This window comes from Mirounga angustirostris, unplaced genomic scaffold (assembly GCF_029215605.1).
Source record: "Mirounga angustirostris isolate CCGP_5_RB_7025 unplaced genomic scaffold, mMirAng1.0.hap1 SCAF_13, whole genome shotgun sequence".
In the NCBI taxonomy this organism is placed as follows: Eukaryota; Metazoa; Chordata; class Mammalia; order Carnivora; family Phocidae; genus Mirounga; species Mirounga angustirostris.
This window is the reverse complement of record NW_026991721.1, coordinates 60,536,259-60,560,075: the sequence shown is the minus strand read 5'-3', so window position 1 is coordinate 60,560,075 and position 23,817 is coordinate 60,536,259. Positions and strand designations below refer to the sequence as shown.

Here is a 23,817-nt window from a genome sequence, read left to right as displayed (position 1 = left end):
TCCAGCCACCAATGTGAAGAGAAAGAGGAGTAATTCTACAAATCAAGGTCCATGAGACAATTGCTTTGGAGCACTGACACTGAGAAGATATTCTTCCATGAGACTTTAATCATTTACTCCACAAATATGTTTTTAAATATCTACCAGATGTCAAGGCCTAGGGCTATGACCATTAAAAACACAGCCCACTGAGTGCTTGAGTATCCTAAGATGCAGTGTGTCTACTAACTAGCATTCATGACACTGCGTTGGTGGGATTAAAAAAAAGCCTTGGAATGTACCTCTCTTGAAAACTAAGAATCTACTCTCTTTCCACTCTTGCCAAAATCCCTCTAGCTGTTTTAATTGGTCACACCAATGTTCCAGCTGACAAGGACAATGTTCTAATTGGTCATACTAAAGTTCCAATAACCCTTCCAACTGGTCATGCCGGGGTTCCAACTGGTCACACTAACATTCCACGTGGGCATTCCAGTTACTAGCGATTATATTCCAGCTATTCTATCTATTAGCATATGCCTCCACCTTTCATCATTATCACCCCTCATCCTGTTCATCAGTAAGTACTGTCCTACTCCCAGAATTCAACGTCAGCTTTGGACAAGCTCATCCCAGTCCAGCTCCTCCTCCCATCTCCAGGCCCACATGGCCTCCAGCCACCAGTATGTGCTATATCCTCTATCATATGTGTCCTAAGAGGGTTCAACTACCCCACATTTTCAAACGTTCCTTCTCCTTCCAGAATAAACTAAATCCTGACTTTGACATCCTATGCCCTATCCTTCCCAGTCATCTCAGGCGGAGTCCACTCTGCTCCGACAATCCAACTTACTGGACAACTTTCTGTTTCTAGACCACTACCGGCCTTACTGACCATCTATGTCTGCCCTACTCTTCTAAGGCAGCGCCGTTCGGTTATAGCAACTTCTCCCAGACATCCAGAACCCAAGACAGTCTCCCGTTTTCCTCAGGGCTTTTGTTTTTTTAATCAAGTTTCTCTACCTAGTTTGGGCACATTCCATTTCCTCAGTAACTTCGACATCCTTGCTCCTTCCTTGTTAGGCTTCCCATATCCACTCTGGCTTCACCTTGCTTGACCACAATGCCAATGGGCTTTGCTTTCACTTTGCCTCAGCTTCTCAGAGGGATGGTCACAACTTGGCCCTTACCTTTGTCCAGAATGCATTCTCTCCACTTCTAAAATCTTCAGCTCTGAAGTGGTCTCCTTTGGCCACAGTCCTCTGACCTTTAAACTTTCCCAATTAGTGACTTAAATAATCTTTAATTTCTTCCTCTGTGGCCACTAGTTTGTCAACTTCCCTTAAGTAATATTTGCCTCCTTCTCCATTCCATACCTTGAGGTCATTTCAACTGTATCACATCTGCACCAGAAAATTCCTCATCCAGCTCATCCCTGCCCCCAGACCTGAAGGCATTTGCTTTTTCAGAGCCCAGTCCATGCCAAACCTCAAAGTCTTTTGTCTATGTTTCTAGTCCCCATGGCCTGAAAACTGCTGCTAAATGACACTTAATGATGCCAACTGGTTTCCATACAAATTTATGCTATCTAATTATAGCTGATCATCTCCAATCGCCTGGCACCCTTGCATTCATCTCTGGTTGGTTCCGTTTAGAGATTGTTCCAAATCTTCCCCATTCTCCTCCAGCCATAAATCCCACCGTTTCGCCCTCTTCTCCTCAAATAACCTCTCCTGTTTAGTGAAAAGATCTTTAAAAATAATCTGATCATTCGTTGAATTTATATCCTTTCTATTTCAAAGTTTTCCAGAATCATCTCTCAATCAAATCTCTTAAATCCATGTCTTAGAGCAAGCAAGCCCACATCTCATGTTGGCTGCTTTCACCTTTAAGAACCACTCTGAAGCCCAGTAAGTTTCCAAGTTGCACATAAAAAAACATATGTTCAAGGACACAATGATTCTAGAGTTTGCCCTGCAACTGCCCCATCTGACCCACCTTCCTGTTGCTGACTATCTCTCGTTCTCTAGACTTCATGCCATCCCCACACAGCTTGATGTCCAGGCTTTTAAGTTACCTCCCCGGTCAGTCATTAGTGTTTGGCTGTGATCTCTGAGTTCTGATCAGGTTTCTCCCACCGAAGGACGCCTACTCACCTGGTCCTAGGCTCTCCCTCACCTCTGTCCTGCCTGTGAGAAGTTCCCACCCGTTCTGTGCTACACTAGGGTAGGACTATTAATCATCCACTCTGACAGGCATTTAATCTCTTTCACCATCAGCTCCCATTCCTCAGGCTATAAACATGATCAAATTTCTGACATTCGAAAGAACTTTCCCTCTTGACCTTGCCTTCCCCTGAAGCAACCACCATCAACTCTCTTCTGCTCTCCCTAGGCAAATGCATGCTCTCTGTGCACTGTTGGTATGAATGCACTCTCTCTACATCCCCTCCCTCACCCCTTCACAGCCAAGCTCTAAAAGAATAATCTACCCTTGCTGCCTCTGCTTCCTCACTTTCCCTGTCACTTCTCCACAAGACGTCTGCATGCCTGCAACCCAGCTTCTGCCTTCACCAGGGAGGGCATAGAAACAGTTCTGGTTCTGGGGATCAATGTCCAAACTTTCAGATGCAACCTGTACTTCTCAGCTTTCAACCATTTACCCTTCACCCACTTATCAGTCTAAGATACTACTTTTCACCTCATCCTTTCGGTTTTCCTGATCTTTCTTTTTCTCTTCCATCTCCTTTGCTAGCTGCTTTTACTCAGTCTGTGCCTTAAGAGAAAGGTTGTTGGACTCCTAGTTCTCATCCTGAAGACTGGGGTTATCTCTAGATCCAGCCTTTTTGTCTGAAGCACCAAGACAAGGCTTGGTCCCTGCTCAGATCTGCAGGGTGGATCCGCCTGGGAATCTCTTGGAATCATGCAGCTACCATATTGTGGGGAGAGGTGAAATGTGGGGAGGCAGGGGGCTGGAGATAAGGGGGACAGGTTTCAAAAGCTGCATTAGCTTCTGCTCTCCCAATTGTTTTAAGGTTGCTTATGGAGAGAGTGCAAAGGAAAAGGAGGGGGTGGCATGTGAGGCAGGTGATTTTTGTTACTATGAAGCATCATAAAACTAGGTCATGAAACTTTGTATCTCAGAGAGAGCCATCATTTCCTTTTTCCAAAGCTCAGTTTGAGACTGGAGCTGATAAAAAGAAGTGGCCTTTCAATTTATTCTCTCCTTCAAGGGCCACATCTTGAAGCAATTACTTCCATCTTTAAGTGTGGAACATGACCCAGGGAGTTACTGACCAATGACAGAGGACTGGAGCCAGACTGGCAATCTGAAACCAGAATGAAAGATCGGGCCATGGAAAGACATGAAAGGAAAAATCCATCCCTTTGCCCTTTGAAGTTAAGAGGCCTAGGCCATGCCAGAAAGCTGCTTTCATAACACTGCAGAGAGGTGCCTGTAGTCAACCTAGGTTCGAGTCCAGACTCAGTCCCCACTAATGAAACCATCTCTCCGAACCTCAGGCCCCTTATCCTGTGAATGGAGGGTAAAGCACCCACTTCACACGGTGGTACAGAGATTCGACATCAAAGATAAAACTTGAGGAAAGCAGTTATTTCTGCCTCAGAAATCTCCCAGCAGGCACGTTTAGGGAATACCTGGCAAATCCCTGTGTTCTTTACTCGTGACTCAAGTGCCTTACCTCCTGAGACAGATTTGTGCTCTCACAGGATCATGTACAGAGCTCTGTTTAATATTCTTTGTGAGACAGAAATACCTCCTTAAAGGTGCTCTTGGGAAATTTATCAGCCAGGTGCTGACGACACTTGGGAGTTCATGTGCCTGGACCCACTGTCCTTCACTCAACTCAAGGGCCCCAAATCCCCACGCTCAATGTCTTAACACTGGTGATTTGTGAGATGGTTCTGTTTTAACGAAACTGAAATAACCATACTCCAGCTCTAAGATGTGGGCAATGCAGAGCCCATATTGTCATCCCTGTTCTCCATACATAAGAACACAGGTTTGACGACTTTCCCAGATCAACAGCAAGAGGTGAATCTACAGAAAGTCATGTCCACTGACTCCAAATCCCCAAAATTTCTCTCTCCACACCTCACCTAAAAGGCAGCCCAAACAATGAGGTTGCCTAACACCTGGGGCTCCAGGTCAGGTGGGAGGACTGAAATCGAGGCTGGTGTCCTTCAACATTACCCCAAAGCGGGGGTGTGTCCTCACAAGGAGGTTTGCATCCTTTCTTCCTCCCCATGTGGCTCCCCTAGCCTGTCTTCTTTTTGACACTGATCATGTTTTCTGCTCTTGACATTGATTATGTCTGTAAATGTCTAGTCTCTGGAAGGTGCTCCATTTCACTGCCAGCTTTGTGTAAAGTCTATTAACCACTAAGTAGCATCAGCTTCTTCCCTGAAGTCACCATCCTCTGGAGAAAGGTCAGAGGCTGAGGATCGTGCTGTGCAGGACTCTAATGGACTCTAGAGGCCACTTTAGAAAAAGCCACCAGGGACCTCAGTGCATCAACAGGAGAACCCGTCCTGTGACACAGATTTTGTTGCCAATCTGAGCTAGTTACAAGGAGGCCGCTGCTCCATGTCTGGGTTCCTGGGGTGCTAATTCTGGAGAGCCCAGAGTGCAGCCCTCAGAGATGCTGATAGGCAATGCCTTGCCTTGCTTAGGAAACAGAAGGCGAAGGTCAGCCCCTAGGCCCAGACTACCCAGACCTGGGAGAACGAACCCAGGCTGCGGCCTCTCGAGGATCCATTTATAGATTTCCTGGAAAATGACTCTAATGGAGAAGTTTCCTTGGGAAATCCACACCTGTTCAGTGAGCCTGAAGCCATACCTGAGTAGGTGCTTCCAGAGGCAGTCCCCAAAGATGCTCACAGCTGCCCCTTTTCCACCCTGAATCTTGCAGAGGGCTGCAGACAAAGACTTTGCCCTCAAATGGGTCCATCATCTATGTGCTGCTCATGTGGACTAGCCCGTGCTGATTTTATTTGGTCCTGGTTTGCCTGTCTAACCCCAAGGTCTTCATGCTCCCTTGTTCTGGAGACCAGATGGATAAATGCGTAGAAACAGATGGGAACTGAGAGATCAGCATTCAGCAGGGGCAGGTGGAGGGTGTGTGGTTCATGAGTTGGAGGAGGCGCTAGCTCCCTCCCGTCTTGGGCTCCTGGAGGGAGGCGGACAGAACAGCTGTGGGGAGAACGTGGCTCTGTGGGGTTGCTGGAGCCTATGTAAGTAAGCACAGGGCTGGGGCTATGCTGGTTGGGTTTGGGTTTCCTTAAGTCCTACAAGTGCTCGAGCAGCCAGTGGAGGGGGCGGGGTCTAGAGCAGGGGTTGCAGACTAGAAGTCTGTGGGCCAGGCTTGGCCTGCAGGTGTGTGTGGTGTGGTTCGCACAGTGTTGTTGGTTTTTTTTTCCATTTAAATTAGTTACCAGTATTTTTAAAATAGAAAGACTCATCTTTAAATCTGGATTTCCAGGGGCACCTGAGTGGCTCAGTTGGTTAAGCGACTGCCTTCGGCTCAGGTCATGATCCTGGAGTCCCGGGATCGAGTCCCGCATCGGGCTCCCTGCTCGGCAGGGAGTCTGCTTCTCCCTCTGACCCTCCCCACTCTCATGTGCTTGCTCTCTCTCATTCTCTCTCTGTCAAATAAATAAATAAAATCTTAAAAAAAAAAAATCTGGATTTCCAGCTTCTTGTGAAAAATGAGAATGTGTAACAGCACTGGGCGTAGGTGGGCAGTCAGCTGAAGGCCTCCTGCACACAGGGCTGCTCCGTGCACGTGCGTGGGAGCAGTGCTCCCAGGAACAGAGTCCCCAAGGGCGTCAGTGTCAGCAGGCAGTAGTCAGAAGGCCTCACACTGACCGGACCGAGAAACGACCTCGTGCAGAGCTCCTCGGGCCTTGCAGCAAGAGGCCACGCATGGCTCAGGGCGGGGACTGTCTCTGAGGGCTGGCAAAAGGAGGCAACTGTTTGCCTCTCTTCTCCACCTCAGGGCTGGGAGTGCTCCGTCTTCCTATCACCAGAAGCCAGTAGCCCTGCAGTCCAGGATCTCGCGGGCAGAAACGCAAGTCTCTGCCTGCCCCCAGGACACACGCTAACATGGCCCCAGCCGTCCACGGCACCGCCTCAGCACTGTGGAACAAGAGTCGGGGCCTTTTCAAACAGCATCAAGCACATCTTAGGAAAGGGCCAGCATGTGCAGCAGAAATGTTCAGCCGGGGATTTGGAGCGGGGAACTCAAACTTATCTCCAGCTCAAGTACCACCAAGCCCAGCAGACACGAGTGGGAGCTGAGGCTCAAGTGGGTCCTATGACCTGAACCCAGAATGTGCCAAAAGTGAGTATTCCACACTCCCTTCATTTTATCCTTGAAAGATGGGAGAACCCAGGGAAAGTGAGGAGCATAAAAAAACTTGGTTTGGGGCGTCTGGGTAGCTCAGTTGGCTGTGTCCAACTCTTGATTTCAGGTCAGGTCATGATCTCAGGGTCCTGAGATTGAGCCCCGTGTAAGTAAGGCTCTGCACTGGGTGTGAAGCCTGCCTGAGATTCTCTCTCCCTCTCCCTCTGCCTACGCCCCACTGCACTCTTGCACCTGCTCTCCCTCCCCAAATAAATAAGTAAAATCTTTAAAAAATATATAACTTGAGGGATCCTGGGTGGCTCAGTCCTTAAGCGTCTGCCTTCAGCTCAGGTCATGATCCCAGGGTCCTGGGATCGAGCCCCACGTTGGGCTCCCTGCTCAGTGGGGAATCTGCTTCTCCCTCTCCCTCTGCCCCTCCCCCCTGCTTGTGCGCGCGCTCTCTCTCTCTCTCTCTCTCTCAAGTAAATAAATAAAATCTTTTAAAAAAATAATAACTTGGTTAAGTTGAGGAAGATATCTTTAAACCTCAGAGGTGACAAATAAGACCCATCGCACTCCAAATTCTACCAAGCCACGACATCTACCTCTGTGGCACACGCAAACCCCATGCCTGGAACCTTACCCATAACACAAAAAAAAAGATTTAGAATAAACAAGAAATAAAAGGTATCTGAGCTTAAGACTTTCAAAAGTCTAAAATCCAGTCTTTGGGCTGATGCTGAGAAGGACAAGACAGCCTGCCCAGATGGTGCTGGGAACCAACATCGGAATCCCTGGCACAGAGACGCTGACAAGGGGGCAGAACCTGGAAGAGCTGCCAAGACAGGCGGTCAGGTAGTGCAGGCACCACATGCAGCTGTGCTCTGACCCCTGATTACGTGGTTACCCAGCAGGCACTGCCTTCCTGAAACATCAACCTTCTGACATCTTCCTGACACGTTTCCCTTCCACATTCAAATCTTCTTGGTCTCTGTCTGGGGTTTTTTAACACTCTATCGCCTTCCTCGCTCATCCTCGCCTCAAAGCCACACCTTGTGCAGCCCTAGAAATACAATCTAGTGGGCTCTCCTATCACTCTTTGTGAAAATATTTTCCCACCATTCGAGATCTTTCCATCAGGCTATTTTCTTTCCTGGTCTTCAAAAGAAAGATTCTGCTTGAAAAAATAAGCTCAGCTCAACGTCTACTGTGACTCAGATTTTCAGGGAATAGGATGAGCAAGAGAAATGCATGCAATTTAAATAGAAAAATCAAATGGAGTCAAGAATGTGGTAACTTATTAATCAGAGATGAAAAGAAAGCAAACTAAAGAGCAAGCAGCTTCTGAGCTGTTAGAACTAGTTTGTTTTGGTTTTTGTTTTTTAAGACATCTGCATAGAAATACTGACTTTAAAAAGAAGTTCTTGGGGCTCCTGGGTGGTTCAGTCTTTAAGCATCTGCCTTTGGCTCAGGTCATGATCCCAGGGTCCTGGGATCGAGCCCCACATCGGGCTCCCTGCTCCACGGAGAGCCTGCTTCTCCCTCTCCCACTCCCCCTGCTTGTGTTCCCTCTCTCGCTGTGTCTCTCTCTCTGTCAAATAAATCAATAAAATCTTAAAGAAAAAAAAAGTTCTTCAAATGCACTGAAAACTAAGAAATACCTGGGAACCAAAACATTTATCCTAAAACCAAAGGTCAAACTCAAAGCCTGTGTTCATTACCATTCTACCAAGAAACAATCTGAATGCTGATCATGACAACAAAAAATGTTAGCACTTTGGGAGAAAGACTGTAAGCAGTGATCTGACTAAACCATTCCTGTTAAAGGACTGCCATTTTTTAAATAATTAGTGAGAGCCTCCTACATGCCAAGCACTACGGCAGAGGTTACAAAGCAAAAACCAGGACTACAGTTTGTGTCTATTTCCCAAAATAAGTGAAAATGCAAGAATGATTCAAGGACATTAGACTGATCATCTTGATTTCACAAAATTCCTAATTAGCTTCTCAACAGATTCTGAAAAGACTGAATAAAAATCAACACCGATGTGGAGAAAGGGGAGCCCTCCTACCCTGTTGGTGGGAATGCAAGCTGCTGCAGCCACTCTGGAAAAGTGTGGAGGTGCCTCAAGATGTTAAGAATAGAGCTACCCTATGACCCAGCAATTGCACTAATAGGTATTTACCCCAAAGACACAGATGTAGTGAAAAGAAGGGCCATATGCACCCCAATGTTCATATCAGCAATGGCCACAATAGCCAAACTGTGGAAGGAGCCGAGATGCCCTTCAACAGGTGAATGGATAAAGATGTGGTCCGTATATACAATGGAATATTACTCAGCCATCAGAAAGGATGAATACCCAACTTTTACATCAACATGGATGGGACTGGAGGAGATTATGTTAGTAAGTCAAGCAGAGGAAGAATTATCATATGCTTTCACTCATATGTGGAACATAAGCAATAGCACGGAGGACCATAGGGGAAGGGAGGGAAATCTCAAGGGGGAGAAATCAGAGAGGGAGACAAACCATGAGAGACTATGGACCCCGGGAAACAAACTGAGGGTTTCAGAGGGGAGGAGGTAACAGGGTGATGGGTATTGAGGAGAGCACATGCTGTGACGAGCACTGGGTGTTATATGTAACTAATGAATCACTGAATACTACATCAAAAACTAATTATGTACTATACAGTGGCTAACTGAACATAAATACATAAAAAATTAAACACCCCTTCCTAAAAACTGCAGCTCATCATTTACAATAGGGTAAAACTGTTCAAGAGTAGAAGAATGATTATCATACTTTGCACTGAAAAAAAAAAGCCTCTAGGTGATAGTAAAGAAAACTATACAGCAAGATTTAAAAATGGAAAGAACTCCACTCTAATGGGAAGCATAACAAAATCAGAGGACTAAATTTCATCTGCGGTGTCAACAGAGCTTTGTAAATTATATGCACACCCGATGACAACGAGGACCAAAAGGAAACAAGGTACTGAAGAGATTTATTTGAATGGTATGAGAGCAGCTAAATTTTTCATGTTGACAACCATTAAATTACATTAAGCTATTCTTTAGGAATTAAGTTCTATCAAAGAAGACTAGACAGAGTGCGAGGGCAAGAATGAATGCGAAAGAGGCACGAAAGACGCTGACTTTCTAAAACCCCAGATGCCACCGGCTGTGAAGCTGTGGCTCGAGAAGAGAAGGGTGACTTTGCCGCGCGGAGCGCCCCTGAACCCGAACCCGGGAGAGAGCGCCACCTGGGAATCAGTCTAACCCGCCCAACAGGTTATTCCTCTCAGGCCAGTCCTTCCGCCCTCTCCGCCCTGCAGCTCTCAGTTGGGGCTGGTTTCGCCCGCTGTATAAACACCACACACGGAGCAGCCCAGCCCACCACCAGGCAGGATGGGGAAGTAAGCAGCGAGCGCGGTGACCTGGACACAGAAAGTGACCTTAACACGTGAGCTGCTTTCGACCCCGAGGGCCGTCGGGCGCGCGCACGTGCGCCCCCCCGCCCCCCCCGCCCCCCCCTTACCTGTTGAAGCATCTCTTCAGCGGCATTGAGTTTCACCTGGTGTCCTTCCAGACACACTTCCAGGTCCCGAATCTTCTCTCCCTGGGCTTCCACTTGGTCCGTGAGGACACTCACCTGTCCCAAGAAATAAAGCAATGGTGGAGGCGCAGAGACGGCTCACTTGGGGCCGTGAAACCACGCTGCCGATCCTGATCCTTCCGTAGAGATGGCTTTCCTTTCTGGCAGGTGGCGGGGGCGGAGCGGGGGTGGGAAGCGAGGGTCCCGGATGCAGGAAACTCCGGCTGCCGTCTTGCCTCGCCCCTGCCTGCCTGCCGTCGCCGCGTTCCCCCTCTTGCCGCCCTGGCGGGAGAACCGGCTGCCTCGGGGCTGGGTCCCGCTCCCGCGTCCTCTCACAGGGCGCACGCCCAGGCTGGCCCTGCAGGCGTATCTCGGCCGGCCTGCCAGGGCTCCTGCCACCTCACCGCGTGTGCGAGAGCAAGCCCAGCTCCTCGGGAGACTAACCAATGACCTTACCTCTCTCACTGGGGTGTGATGACTGCTCACCTACCAGGCGAGGCTTCTGAAGCAATCAAGGAATGTGGGATGTCAAGGGCATGTGTTGGCACTGACAGACTTGGCTCCGGGAAGGTGTTTGTGCCTCACCGGCCAAAACATGGCTCTAAGTCATAACACACACCAGCCACCCGCACATGCAGTGGCAGGAAAGCCCTCTACCTAAAAAAATCACGGAGAGATCTGTTGGAATTAATAAAAATCCATTTATAGCAAGTCATTCAAGTTATGCCCTTAATACATGCTGAGAGGACTTTCACAGCCTGCTCTCGTAGCAAACTGCCCCCCCCCCATCCTCCTTTTTATTAAAAAGGCGCCTTAGAACAGGGAGATGAAGAAAGAGAATGGGTGGCCTCTCCAAATAGAGAAATCAGTGACTGGCAAATTGAGATCCTTTAGACACTATGGGTTCTTAACCAATGGTGGAGTCGTGGCCATTTACATATAGATTACCTTAAGTGATTTCTCAGTGTAAAGGAATGATAGCTGGAGCATGAAGGAGTTAGTGTGAATTCACTTCTGAGCGTTTAAATAGACTATTAATCATAAAGCTCCCTTTACAGAGGAAAAAGTCTAAATTAATACTGCTACTTTCAGCTTTTCATTTTTGTATTTCCACACAATTAAAGAATGACTGGAACATATTCCTGGAGTTGGTACGTAGTGTGCTAATATTTCACTTACAGTCCCCAAAACAGGCGCCTTCTGTCAATTAGGCCCATCTCAAACACAAACCTTTGTGGTGGTGTTTTCAATCCTCATGATCCAACATTACCAGCAGTCCTGGCCTTTTATAGCTACCAACCCTACCTTCAAAAGGGTAGGATTCTAGGGGGTGGCCTTTCCAAGCTCCCTGGGTTCCAGAGTTTCTGTTTGGGAAGGATGTGTGATGGTTAATCTGATTATGAGGATTAACACGTATCGTGTGCACCACGCCTCAGAGTCATGCGCGGGAGGTACCCAGAGGAATAATCTGCGGTCTCTTGCACTCCATAGCCTGTCACTCGGCTGTGCACAAGACTCAGGATACACAGGGCTACAGCATCCTTACAAACTTGAATACTCACTAGAAGGACCATGGAGAGGCCCAGAATATTGGGACAAATGTATAAAGATCCTAGAATGTGACCTTTATTCAATAAAAACAAATACTTTTTGAGTCCCTTCTACATGCGAGGCATAATTTTAGGCATTGGAGGGAATATAGAAGTGGTAAAAAAAGGAGGAGGTGAAAAGCCTTACCTTAAAAAATACATTCCCATGAAGACAGAAAAGATTTTGGTTTAAGTACTCATGCTACTGAAGCGAGCACAGAAGATTAGGGGTTTATTTTTAACTTACTCTGAAAACAAAGTATTTTGTCATGTGTGATTTGCCTTGCTCCTCTACAAGTAGACCCAGGAAAACATTCTGGGCCAAGTGCTTCAATTAATTCACTCTGGCTGAGCTGCCTTGTAAGTTAAGGAAGAGGCTCTACCAGGTGAGGGCTAACTAGCTCGATGGGGTCACCACAAATCACAGTGATCACCTAAGAGCAGCTCTGAAAGTCCGTTCACAAGCTCCTGGAATAGATACCATTAGGATCCACTTCTGACTTCTGTGATAAGCAGCTTCCTAATTGTGTTAGGATTATTGCAATAAGGATTATTCAAGACTCAGAAATTAAAAAACAAAACAAAACTGTGAATGTCAAAGAGAACATCATCACATAGGACTTGCTTATTAAATTCCTTTAAACAGGTAAGTGTTAGTTCTGCCATGAAGGTTCCTGGTTCAAAAGTCTGCGAGATCACTGTTACTGCAAAATTTTAAACTGGACACTCTGATTAATCATGTCATTAGGATGGACTTTCAAATTACTCATTCCTCAAAATATGTGCGATATAATGTGCTATGTAACCCGGCCCCTCCTACCTCTCTGAAGGCAGTTCCCCACCAGACTTCTTCACGGTCATAAATTCCAGCCACACAGACCCTTGCTTGCTTCTTCCTATACACCAAGCACACTCCTCGCTAGGGTGTGTGCTGGACCAACTACCTCCTCTGTCTGGAATGTGCTTCTCCAGGCATCCGCGGGGCTCCCTCCCTAGCTTCCTTCAGGACTCCCCCCTCTCAGGGAGGTCTTCTCTGACTACACAGTCCTTACCTTGCTTTATTTTTCTCCACAGTATTTATCACTGCCAGAAACATTTTATGTATTGATTTACTATACACACACACACACATACACACAGACAGACACACACACACACACATACACACACACAAGCCCTATTAAGAACAGGGAGTTTGTTTATTTTCATCACCGCTGCAACCCTGGCACCTAAAACCAGTGTCTGCCAAGTTGTGGGCACTCCAATCTTTTCTCATGAACAAACTAATGGAGAAAAAAGTCCCTGAAGATGCAAAATTATATAACTATATATTTGGTCTGAGCTTAAATTTTTTAAAAACAGGGGCAGGACAGGAAAAAAAAAGGTCTAGGAAGAAAGGTCAAAATGTTAAACTCTTTTTGACTTTCCAAAGTTCCTGAAATAATCACTTACTACTCTTAGATTTGTAAAAAGGTAAAATAGAAGGAAAAAAGCCAAACATACGGCAGCCTTGTCATTCCAGGGCTCTAAGCTAAAGCCCACAGTCTGTGAAGGGTTGTAGAACCCTACCTGTCCCCTCTTCTGTTTCACTACCAGTCTGGTCTACCACTCTTCAAAAGCTTTTTAATGAGCCAGGATTGGAATAGTCATCTTCTCAGTCTCCAAATCAATAATCACAGTGTCTGTTACATACCAGACAGCAAACAAATGCTTGATGTACGCATCTGAGAGCTAAAACAGCAAAGAACCCCTATCACAATGACACGCCTTACATAAGGAGGCTCAACACTATGCCCTGCCAAGGAACATGAGTTTTCAGAACAGAAAATGTTCCTTTGACTATCTTTCTCCATAAAAAGTTTTGGAGTTCCTCTCTTTGAGGAGAGACAGTCATTCAAGACTCATTATCCCCTATTACCAGCTCCGGGGGATTTGGCCTCAAAGGGATCAGTCTAGATCCAGCTCCAGATGATTTGGGCCTGATCCAGTTAGAATCCACCCTATGTCCATATCACTCATGGCTGTTTTATTAGAGACAGGAAGACACATCTTATCTCCCTTCCAAGGCTTCTGGGCTCCTAGAGGACAGGGCCTCATTCATCAGCCTGGTCACAGAGCTTCCAGTGTAGAGAAGAAGTGGGTACTCAGCAGTACAAGATGAATAAATGAATGCATTCACAGCCCCAAGGCCAAGTCCAGTTAAACTGTGGCTTCAGTTCCTTTCTGCTTTGTTTCAGGAACTGAGTCTTTTTAAAAACATACACTTTCGGAACAGAATAAATCCAACAGAGAAAACCTCTTGTGCCTCCCTCCCACTTAGGGTACCTACAGAGTTGGAGGTAAAAGGATAAGCTCTTTCCCACGAAAGTGGACCCACCTGTAAAATGAGGGACTCCTTATCTCCTTCTAGACGTGCCAAGCGTTCCTGGTACGTTTCATTACTAGCAGCACCTTGGTGATTTACCTGAGACTGAAAGGGGGAAGAAAAAAAGTATACACTTAAAAGGCTGGAAAAACATCTTACCAACTTCCAAATGAAGAATGCAATTTGTGAGGACAGTTTCGCTGGTTGCATGTGCAAAACCACCCACCTAAACAGGAAACCACAGGATTTCAAAACTACTATGAGGAGGACCACTGATAGGTGTGCCTTGAAAGCTGGCCAAACCACCCCCTGGATGACCTCACCCTTGGCCGGGAAGGCCTCAATGGAACTCCAGACCCAGTGGTGCTTGGCTTGACTGGGCATGTCGGGTCTGGTGCAGGCAGAGGCACAGCCTGCCAGAGGTACCGATGGCAAGGAGTCTACTCTTTGAGGAGGCCAGGGAGCTAGTACCAGTCACCAAGGAACTATGTGGGAACGAGTCCCGCATAGACCTCGGTCTCTCCTAACTCTCACGTGAGGGTTCTCCAGAGCCAAGGTACCCCTTACAGCACGGAGGCCCATCTTGAGCGCCGCGGGGAGCACAGAGGATGGGGGACACCAGCTGCAAGGCCCTTCATCCACTCACACATCCCTTCCAGGGATGGCCAGTCCCTCCCCTCCACTAGGGCTCCAGCCTAATGGCAGCCAGGCTGGCATCCTGTGTGCTTGCTTCTCTCAGCTCTAACTGCAGGAAAAGGTGAAACACCCTGAGAAGACCCCATGTGACAGTCAGAGGGACCTCAAAGAGCTAACAGGAAACAAAGTATCCAGAAAGTGGAAAACAGCAGAGGGAGAAGATGTGAATTAGCAGACGGGAGGCAGAATTTATAAAATGCTTGAGCAAGAGACAGGAGGCTGCAGACACTTTTCAGGTGTGCCTGACCTGGTTGTAGGCAGGGAGGAGGGAGAGAGATGGCTGCTAATGGGACTGAATTGGCCCAATGCCATCAATACTCCCTTCCTCCCAGCTTAATGGAAGGCCGAAACCCAGAGGCTCAGAGTAGGCCATTCAGGGGTTTGGCAGCCTGAAAAAGCAGATCTTATTGCTAAATGGGTAAGTGACAATCATCATAATCCAGGCTGGTCCAAAGGAGTAAATGCTCCGAGGTTTATGAGGCAGTATCCTCCATTCCAAAGGTAAGTCATAGTTGTGCCAAGGAGTGGGTCAGAGAGGAACCCAGGCACAGAGTCCCGGAGGTGGCTCCCTTCTCCTGAGCCCATTTCCCCACGTTCTGACCTTCAGGATGGGCTTGCCAACCCCCCCTCCATGAAGAAGGGGCACCTCCTTCCTTCCCTTGTCCCACCCCTTCCCCAGTGCACACCAGGTAAGGGCAGGGGACAGTCAGGCTCAGTCCTGGAACAGACACAGGGACCAAGAAACAGGGACAGCATTCAAGGCCTGGAGTGTCACCTGTGAGAGAAGCACCTGCTGTTGAAGGTGCAGGGAGAGGCCAGCCCGGGGGCCGGTTCCTAGGGCGGCTGTACCAGGCCTAGGCTCTAGGCTCACCAGGCCACAGTGCCCACTACCACCCCACTGCCCTTGGCTCCAGCCGCTCTCTAGTCTGCATCTTGTTCATCGTTATGCAAGCTCTTTCATACTCTAGACAAAGGGCCTTCACAATCACAAATGCCTTCTTTGTGGGGAGGGCAGTTTATTGTTGTGACATTAATTCTGCTCCTCACATGGTCAAACTCCGACGAGTACGCAAGGATATAATTACCACCCATGTTTTCTCAGACCCTCAAAAGAAAGGAAAACAACTGCTAACAGCAGGTCAAGTGCTTCTCTGTGGAGTAACTCACACGGTGGTGAGGAAAGGACCCAGGCCCCCACGGACAGCCGTGCGTGTCTGGCCCCAGGACCACAGTCAGCATGTGTAAGGGGCTGCCCAGCACTGCCAGCTGCCGCTTCTCCTCAGGAAGTCAAGGAGAGAAGACCAAAGGGAAGACTCCCTCCTCAAGACTCCAGCAAGCCACCACACCCCTGTGCCTCAGGCAAAGGGAGGACAGTACGTTCCTCATGTTACAGGTCTACCCGTACAATCACCCAGAGAAACAGCTATTTTTACTAACTGACCCAAAACTGAGTTGATGTCCTAAGATCAGTTAATACACAAAATGCATGCCATAGAGTCTGTAACAGATGCTAGACCGTAGTTAAAAAAAAAAAAAAAAAAAAATCTGGATCCACTCTAGCAACCAGGGGAAAAAGCAAAGCACAGTGAATTACAAGATGCCCAGATCAGTATGCTGAATAAAGTCAAACTGACTGCCTAGGAGAAACATAACTATTCCCACAGAAAGGAGAGACTTCAGAGTTTTCACAGAGAGACTCTATGCAATGGGGTAAACATCCAACAGCCATGATGCTATCCTCACAGGAAACAGAGCCCAGCAGAACTCCCTGCTTTCTTGGGATGCCCTCTAAACACGTCAAAGGTTAATGGATCACATGGGCCAAAGGCAAAAGAAATTCAACCCATTGTGGCCCAAGCAAAGTCCTGTAGACATACAGCAAGCATTTACATAGGGCCCAACATTGCCAGGTACTGTTTAGAGCACTTTGCAAGCCTTAACTCTTTTAATACTTCCCATAATCCTATGATAGGAGTACTACATTGATTCCATTTTGCAGATAAGGGAACCGAGGCACAAAGTGTATGAACAAGGCATAAAATGGATATTTTGCCTAAGTGACTATGTAGTAAATTAGTAAGTTTCTGTTACAGCTTAATTGAGGAGATCAAGTACAAATTTTGTTTTATATGTTGGGATTGTATGAAAATTCACTTAAAATAAGGTTTGAAAACACTGTCTGAACCTAAATGCCCATTAATAAAGGAGTGGCTAAATAAACTATGGTTCATCCACATTACGGACAATTTGTGGCATTTCCATAACATGAAGTTGATATTTATGAACTGTCACAAAAATGTAAGACATATTGGATAGTGAAAATAGCAAGATCCAAAGAATCATACAGAGTGACATCAGAAAACAACACTATGGGACTTTGTGAGTATATGACATATGCGTGAAAATAAACTGACCTAGTGTCTAGAAGGCTACACAGCGACCCGTAACAGTGCTCTTTTCTGGGGAAGTGTCTGGGCTATGGAAAGCTGGGGGTGGGAGGTTCGGTCAAGGTGGGCTTTTATTTCAACCATAACCATTTTTGTAAGAAGCTCAAATATTTTCTTGAAGAAATAAAAAACATTTTAAAATCTAGAAGCACTGTTGGGAGTACCTACAGTGATGCTTCCCGGTACTTCCTCCCGCCCACAGCAGCCCTGAGGGACATACCCTCTCCCAGCAGGCACCCTTGTCCATAGGATGGCATGCTCCTGGCAGAAAGGCACCTCCCTTGCCCCAAATCACTGTTTGAGAGTAACAGAGCACCTTCCCCTCTCGTTCAGTCTACCAAAATCACCACTGTTCTCTAGCAAGCTTTCGAGAGGTATTGAACAGCAGTGAAATGGAGACAATGTCCCGAACACAAGTCTGCAGTATCGCCATCCTATGCTTTTCCTGACACACTGAGCCAGGTCTTCTCAATCTAGATCAGATTGGTACCTTCAAAACTGTAGTCCCTTAGAAAGGCACAGACCAGGATAAAACACCATCTCCACTGAGCACAGAGCCAAGAAGAGGATTATCTTAGAATTATCTTATTGAATGCCAATACTCAACAGCCGAAGGTGAGGATTTCATTAGGGCAGAAAAGGCATGTGGTTATGAAAATGTCATTCCAACTACTCAGAAACATGTTTAAAAAGAGCTGAGATCCAGCTCGGCTTTGTTCTACTTTAAAAAGAGCTTGTTTGTCCAAGGGTATACTGGTTTCCCTAATTCCCTAATTCTAACAGTGAAATTGCAATAGAAGGCTCAGATCAATTTGGAGACTGTCCATTGGGATCCCCGAGTGGCTCAGGTTTGGGAGTCTCTGAAATTCTTGCCTAGGAGGTAAATCAGTGATAGAGTAGCCCAGCTCTCCATGCATAAGGTCAGACTGAGAGACCCAAGCTGACATTCTACTAAGGGAAGAGAGTCAAGTCAAATTCTGAAGGGTGCTACATGCTGAATTTCTATTCCTTCACACTCTAGCATGGCAGGTGAATTTAAATAAAGTTCTACCCTGTTCTACTCTTTCAAAGATGCTCATCCCACTGATGAGTAAAAATGACCTCTTTTTATTTATATTCCACTAATGAGATTAGCTCCAAGGCTAGACCTGTCAAAATAGATTACTGATGTACTAGGTGGGATATGCATCTATCTTATGTTAACTCTTCTGTTTTGATGGTTAGTTCTACAGACTTGACAGAAGAAAAATGGGGGTGCCTGGGTGGCTCAGTTGGTTGGGCAGCTGCCTTCGGCAGCTGATCCTGGAGTCCCTGGATCAAGTCCCGCATCGGGCTCCCTGCTTGGCGGGGATTCTGCTTCTCCCTCTGACCCTAACCCCTCTCATGTGCTCTCTCTCATTCTGTCTCTCAAATGAATGAATAAAATCTTTAAAAAAAAAGAAAGAAAAATGGATCTTCTCATTTTTTTCTATGGTCAAAGCTGTTCCTCAATCTATAACCAAGGTCAGTTACCTGATATATTGTGTGGGACCAAGAGATACTGTGTGGAACCAAGGGATCTGTGTGCTCTATGGAGGTAGAATGGCAACTACAGATGGACATTTCCATGTCCTGTTGCATCTTGACTGAAAAATGCCACAGTGGAACATGCTTCCTCTCTCGTATCACAGAAATGAATAGATGGGGAGGTCTTCTTGTATGTATGTTGTCACTAACTGGGAAACTTCAGCCAAGATTATTGAAGCCAAACCACCTTTGCCTTTATCAAAGCTTTGCTCTCAAGAATCTGGGCAATCCATGCTCTAAAACCCAGAACTCTCCAAGGCAAATAGAAGACACAATCCATAACGGTCAGATCAAGGTCTTCCTGAGGCCTTGACAGTGATGTTTTTGAGAGTCCTCAGGAACAGAGAAAACACAGCACCTCGACTCTTGCAAGGTTATGGATTTCTAGAAGACCCCAAGTGCTATTGCTGCTGGGGCTGGGTAAGCCTAATATACAGCTCCAGCAACTGACAGTCTAAGGTGGGGCTATTTTCTAAGCCATTCTTAAGTGGAAAAGAGAGGCTTTAGGATGATGTAGCAGCCATGCAGGGTGTTCTATTGTTGGGGTCATGGAGCTGGTCATGAGACTTAATCAGCCTTAGTGATTAGGAGAACAAGGAGAGGATGGAGAGAGGACTGTGTGTGTCCAAGAAGGAGAGCACTGGCCAGCAAGATTCCAGCACGGATAGTCTCTACAGAAAGGGTGGTTTGGGCCAAACAAAGACACCAGCCTAATGTAGACTGAGTCCTGCCTCCACCTCTCCCACAGGTCTACCTGAGAGACCCAAGCTGGTAGGTCTACCTTACCTTACTTATCAAGAGTGAATAAGGATTTCACTCTTGGTAAGTTCCTCAAGCACTGAGAGCTGAATGCCAGCAGATTCAAGAAATAAAGTAGGCTTTCCATATCTTGGGGGACACTGAATTTTAATTCGGTATGAGATTATCCAGGGACATTTAAGGCCCCAAAAAGAACTATCATTAGTTGTAAAAACAAAACAAAACAAAAAACCTCCAGACTAGTCAATTTTCCCCTTGCTTTCTTGAAAGCTCAGTGGGAGGGAAAAAAATGAAGACCAATACAGAAAATTCTTCTGAACCCTGGAATCTCCTGTCTGTCTGTCCAGAATAGGCTGGATCATCACCTTTACTGTAACCACATGGCACAAATGATGGCTGCCACCTTCTTAGAGATATTCTCACCCCTCCCAGCCACCGGATCCAAGTGTGGATGGTTGGATCCTTCCTCTGAAATTTTAAACTTGGGAATAGAAAATGATAGTGGTTGTGCTAGAAAGTTCTCAGGTTTGTCAGTAGCCATGTCCTCGTTCATGTGGAAGACGTGGGTTTGCAGCAGGAGTCAGCTAAGAAGCCAACATGCACAGGAACACAAAACAAAAGCCAAGAAAGAGACTGGTGGCATTCTCATCTCTCAGAAATATATTTCTGCCCTTCCTGTTGGTTCCTTCTTAACCTGCACTGGTTCAAACTGAGTTTCTGTTGCTTACAACCAAAGCCCTGGCCAATGCATTTGTCTCAAAGGGTGATAAATCAATTGACCGAAATTTACTCCTTTGGAAACAAGAAAGAATTCCTGCTATCTGGAGAGGATACTAAGTTACAAAGAAATTCTGCCTACTCTTGATTTCTTGAACTGGCAGTTGAAGAAAGAATGGTCAGTTCTGAGCCAACTATAGTTAAAATCAGGATCCTCATCGAGAGCCAACAGGGATCTACTCTGTGGCACAGAGCATGTCTGTGTGGGATGTACTGGGATAAAAATGGCACCCAGTCTCATTCATGTGTGAAAGGGAGGACTCCCTTTCCACCATCTGTTGGCCTCCACGATTTCCCATGTAGAGCAAGAAGGTTAAGGCAGGGGATGTTACAAAATGCAACAGGCCCATGGGTATCCACTAGGCACGTATGGTGGGGCATGGATGGGGGGGGGGGGGAGGAGAGAAAAATAAGTGAAAACACAGCAATAAACAGGAAGGTAAAGTAGGGCTAAAAGGATGAATGGGAAAAGAATAAATGAAGGGTGATAAGAACCTGAAACCACCTAACCACCATTTAAGAAGTTATGTTGAAAGACTGGCATGTCCTACACAGCTGGACAAATGCAAAGTCTGGGAGCCAGGAGGCCAGGAGCTGCAGGTCCCCTGTACTCACCCTTTGCCCAGCTGGAATCCAAGGCAGGGGATCCCTGGAGACTTTGCTGCGGGGCTTCCATATGCACGTACAGAATTCCTACAGCCTCCTCCTACACAGGCAGGACCTCTGCAAAAGGACAACTAGGAATGGCTAAGAGGCAGGGCTGCACTAACCATGTGTGATCTCAGGTAGGTCCCCTCATTTTGGGTCTTCCCAGCCTTTAAATGGAGAAAGTTCTACCTCACAGAGCAATCAATGCAGAGGATCAGTTAGGTCATTTAACACAAAAATGTATGGGAATACAAGTACAGAATGTTCTTTATAGAGGGATGCTCTAGTAGTTCCAGTTTTTGAATGATCATGGAAATATGGCAATCATTTAAAAGGTATTGCTGAAGCTAAAAGACCAAAGTACAGTTAGAAGCAGTTCCTCCCTTGTACTGACAGTTTTAATTAACTCATTCTTTTTGTGCAAGAGAACAAAAAGGCAATGTTTTTGATCAGGACACCTATGAAATATCTGTAAAGATCTGTACAAACAGCCCAAGGGAACAATAACCAAAATACTTTCAGGCTGGGAAGAAAAAAAAAATGCCTAAGTGACAACGTAGAACCTACTGCTAGCTAAGGGCTCTGGAATCATGCTTATGGAGTAAACAGCTGAGGACATGTTCATTTTTTCCATTGTCCCTGAAAAGATGCCCATGTTTTGAGTCAGATGTACAGGACCACAATTTTTCTCCTGGTGAGCATTCTACTACATGCTCTAAGTAATATGTGCTACATACATTATAAATGAGCACAATGAGAATTTCAATAGCTAATTAACGACCAATCATAAAAACTCGAACTTTTTATTTCTGTTCCAATCTGGAAGTCAGGTCCAACTTAAGTTAAACATGAGTGTGCCAGCCACATCACCCCTGGCAGCTTCCTCAGAGCCATCACCCTCTGACTCTGGTGGCTGCTTAGATTCCATGCTTGCTCACTCTTGGCCTGGCCGCTCCACTGTAGCTTGGCCAAGGGATAGCCATGTTAGGTCTCTGTGGAGTTCTGGATGGAGTGCTTAATGCCACAGCCAGGAGCCATGCAGAATCCCCAGGAGGGTTCTTTCACAGCCTGGCTAGCCTCTGCCAGGAGAGCACACCCTCCGCACATGCTCTGGTCTACTCTCAGGGACACGGGGTGGGCCACTTCTGCAGCATTCCCCTGACTGGTACATGCTAGGGGACCTCCTGTCAGCACCTCACTTCTCTGAACGTGGGGAAAGGGCTGGTTCCAGAACAGTCAAGTGGGGCAGACAAGAGGTCACATGGGGGTATCATTTGGTATGCAAGCAGTGGGTGTGGGAAAATCCTAAGGCAGTCAGCTCCCCAGTGTGACAGCTCTAGCCATCGTGGTGTTATTCAGAGCCAATAGCTACTTCTCAGAGATGCTGCATTGGGGTCTAAAATACATCTGCCCTCCCTTGTCTGACAGTGAGATCTATAGTCTTCACCAGGTAAGGGCCTATTTCCTTCAGTGCTTCTAAGAAGCTGTGAATTCCAGTTCCCTCAGGATCCTGGCCACAGTTCATATACTGTCCCAACTGGTCAGATCATTTTACAGGATGGTCCCTTGCTTGTAAATACATGGAGATTTTGAACAATGTGCTGGGTAAGCCCTGGTCTTAGATAAGTCTTGGGATGGCTCCCCCTTCTTTAGTCATTAAAAACATAGATGACACGTGTTTTTAGCTGAATAAGAAAACAAGAGAAAATGTGCAGTATTTCCAGGCTGCCTGGTCAAGGGGATTTTATCAAATCCAGAAAACCAATTTCAAGTGAGCCATGGCTGCCAGCCACAGGGGAGACATTAGAGTCTCTAAGGCTAGACTTCAAGCTCAGAAGTGCCACTCACAATCCAAACTTCTCAGAAACTTGAAAAAATGCAGACCTTAAAAATAAGGGGACCAAATAAATAAATAAACAAACAAACAAACAAACAAACAAATAAATAAATAAATAAAAGTGAATCCTAGAGGCTACACTCCATTCCTGTTATATGGTTCAGGTATGGTATCAGGGAACCCAGCAGTATGAGCATAGGCAGTGCCTGTAAACAGGAAAATCCCCCTAGATTTTTTGGTTAGGGAGTTAAAGGGTTTTCTGGCAGTTCTTACAAAAACAACTGTCCCCAGGACCCGTTCCACCTTTTCTAGGCAAAGAATTGTCAAGCCAGTTTACTATTGTTGGCACAGAGTTAAAGAAGTTTCTTCCAAACGCAGTATGAGTGGAGTGCAATCAGATCTTTAACTACGAGGAGTCCAACGAGAGAGATCTATCCTGACCTTGACCTCTTTATGCCTTCCGCTTCTTGGTTTCAGTTACATATAGGAGGAGGGTAAGTGTTGCTAGTAGAGTTGTCACTGTCAAATGATGTAAGTGACCACCTTTAGAGGAAAGCAAAGCCAAGTTCATAAGTCGCAAACAGGTTGACAAAGTTCATGTAATCGCATGTTCTTCATTTATCTATTCAATGACTCAAATATTCCTAAATACCTACTAGGTGCCCCTCCATGCTGAATAAATGATTCAGTCCCTACCCTCAAAAAACCTCTGTGGTCTGACAGTGAGATATGATAAATACAGTCATAGAATAAGCCAACAGCAGTGGCATAGAAGAGGGACGAATCAATTATACCCTCAAGGGAGAAGAGACGCTTTATAGTGAATGAGTTTTGAAAGTTATGAAAGAATCTCTCCAGAGAATGGGAGAACAGCATCTCTGGAAAGTCTTCCCCATAAAGAAAGCTTATCCATAAAACCATGACAGTCACTACCCTTCAGATGCTCTGGTTTCCCAGACTAATACAGAAAACAAAAGAGACCATGAAGACCATCACCTAGAAGCTCCCCCGTCAAGGAGTTGGTGTGATGCACATGAAGGTTCCTAACTGAGCATCCTGAGGAGGATCTAGAATGAAAGAAATGCATTTGATTTACCAAGGTCTTGTTCCAAAATTATAGCCTTGGATAAGCTTGGTCCCTGCTGAATTCTCCTGACGAGGTGGCTGGATCCATAAGGGACCCACAGC

The 23,817-nt window shown here is 46.3% G+C and overlaps 1 protein-coding gene across 7 annotated transcripts in view; it reads right to left on the bottom strand.

Annotated features, from left to right (window-relative positions):
- Positions 1-23,817, bottom strand: part of LOC123857404 (liprin-beta-2) — a 176,925-nt gene that overhangs the window by 52,173 nt on the left and 100,935 nt on the right. For all 7 annotated transcript variants that reach the window (XM_045894209.3, XM_045894210.3, XM_045894212.3 and 4 more), the window contains 2 exons: positions 13,912-14,004; positions 9,889-10,002 (listed from right to left, as the gene is read on the bottom strand). In XM_045894209.3, the coding sequence (XP_045750165.2) occupies positions 9,889-10,002; positions 13,912-14,004 (207 nt within the window). The remainder of the gene's footprint in view (positions 1-9,888; positions 10,003-13,911; positions 14,005-23,817) is intronic.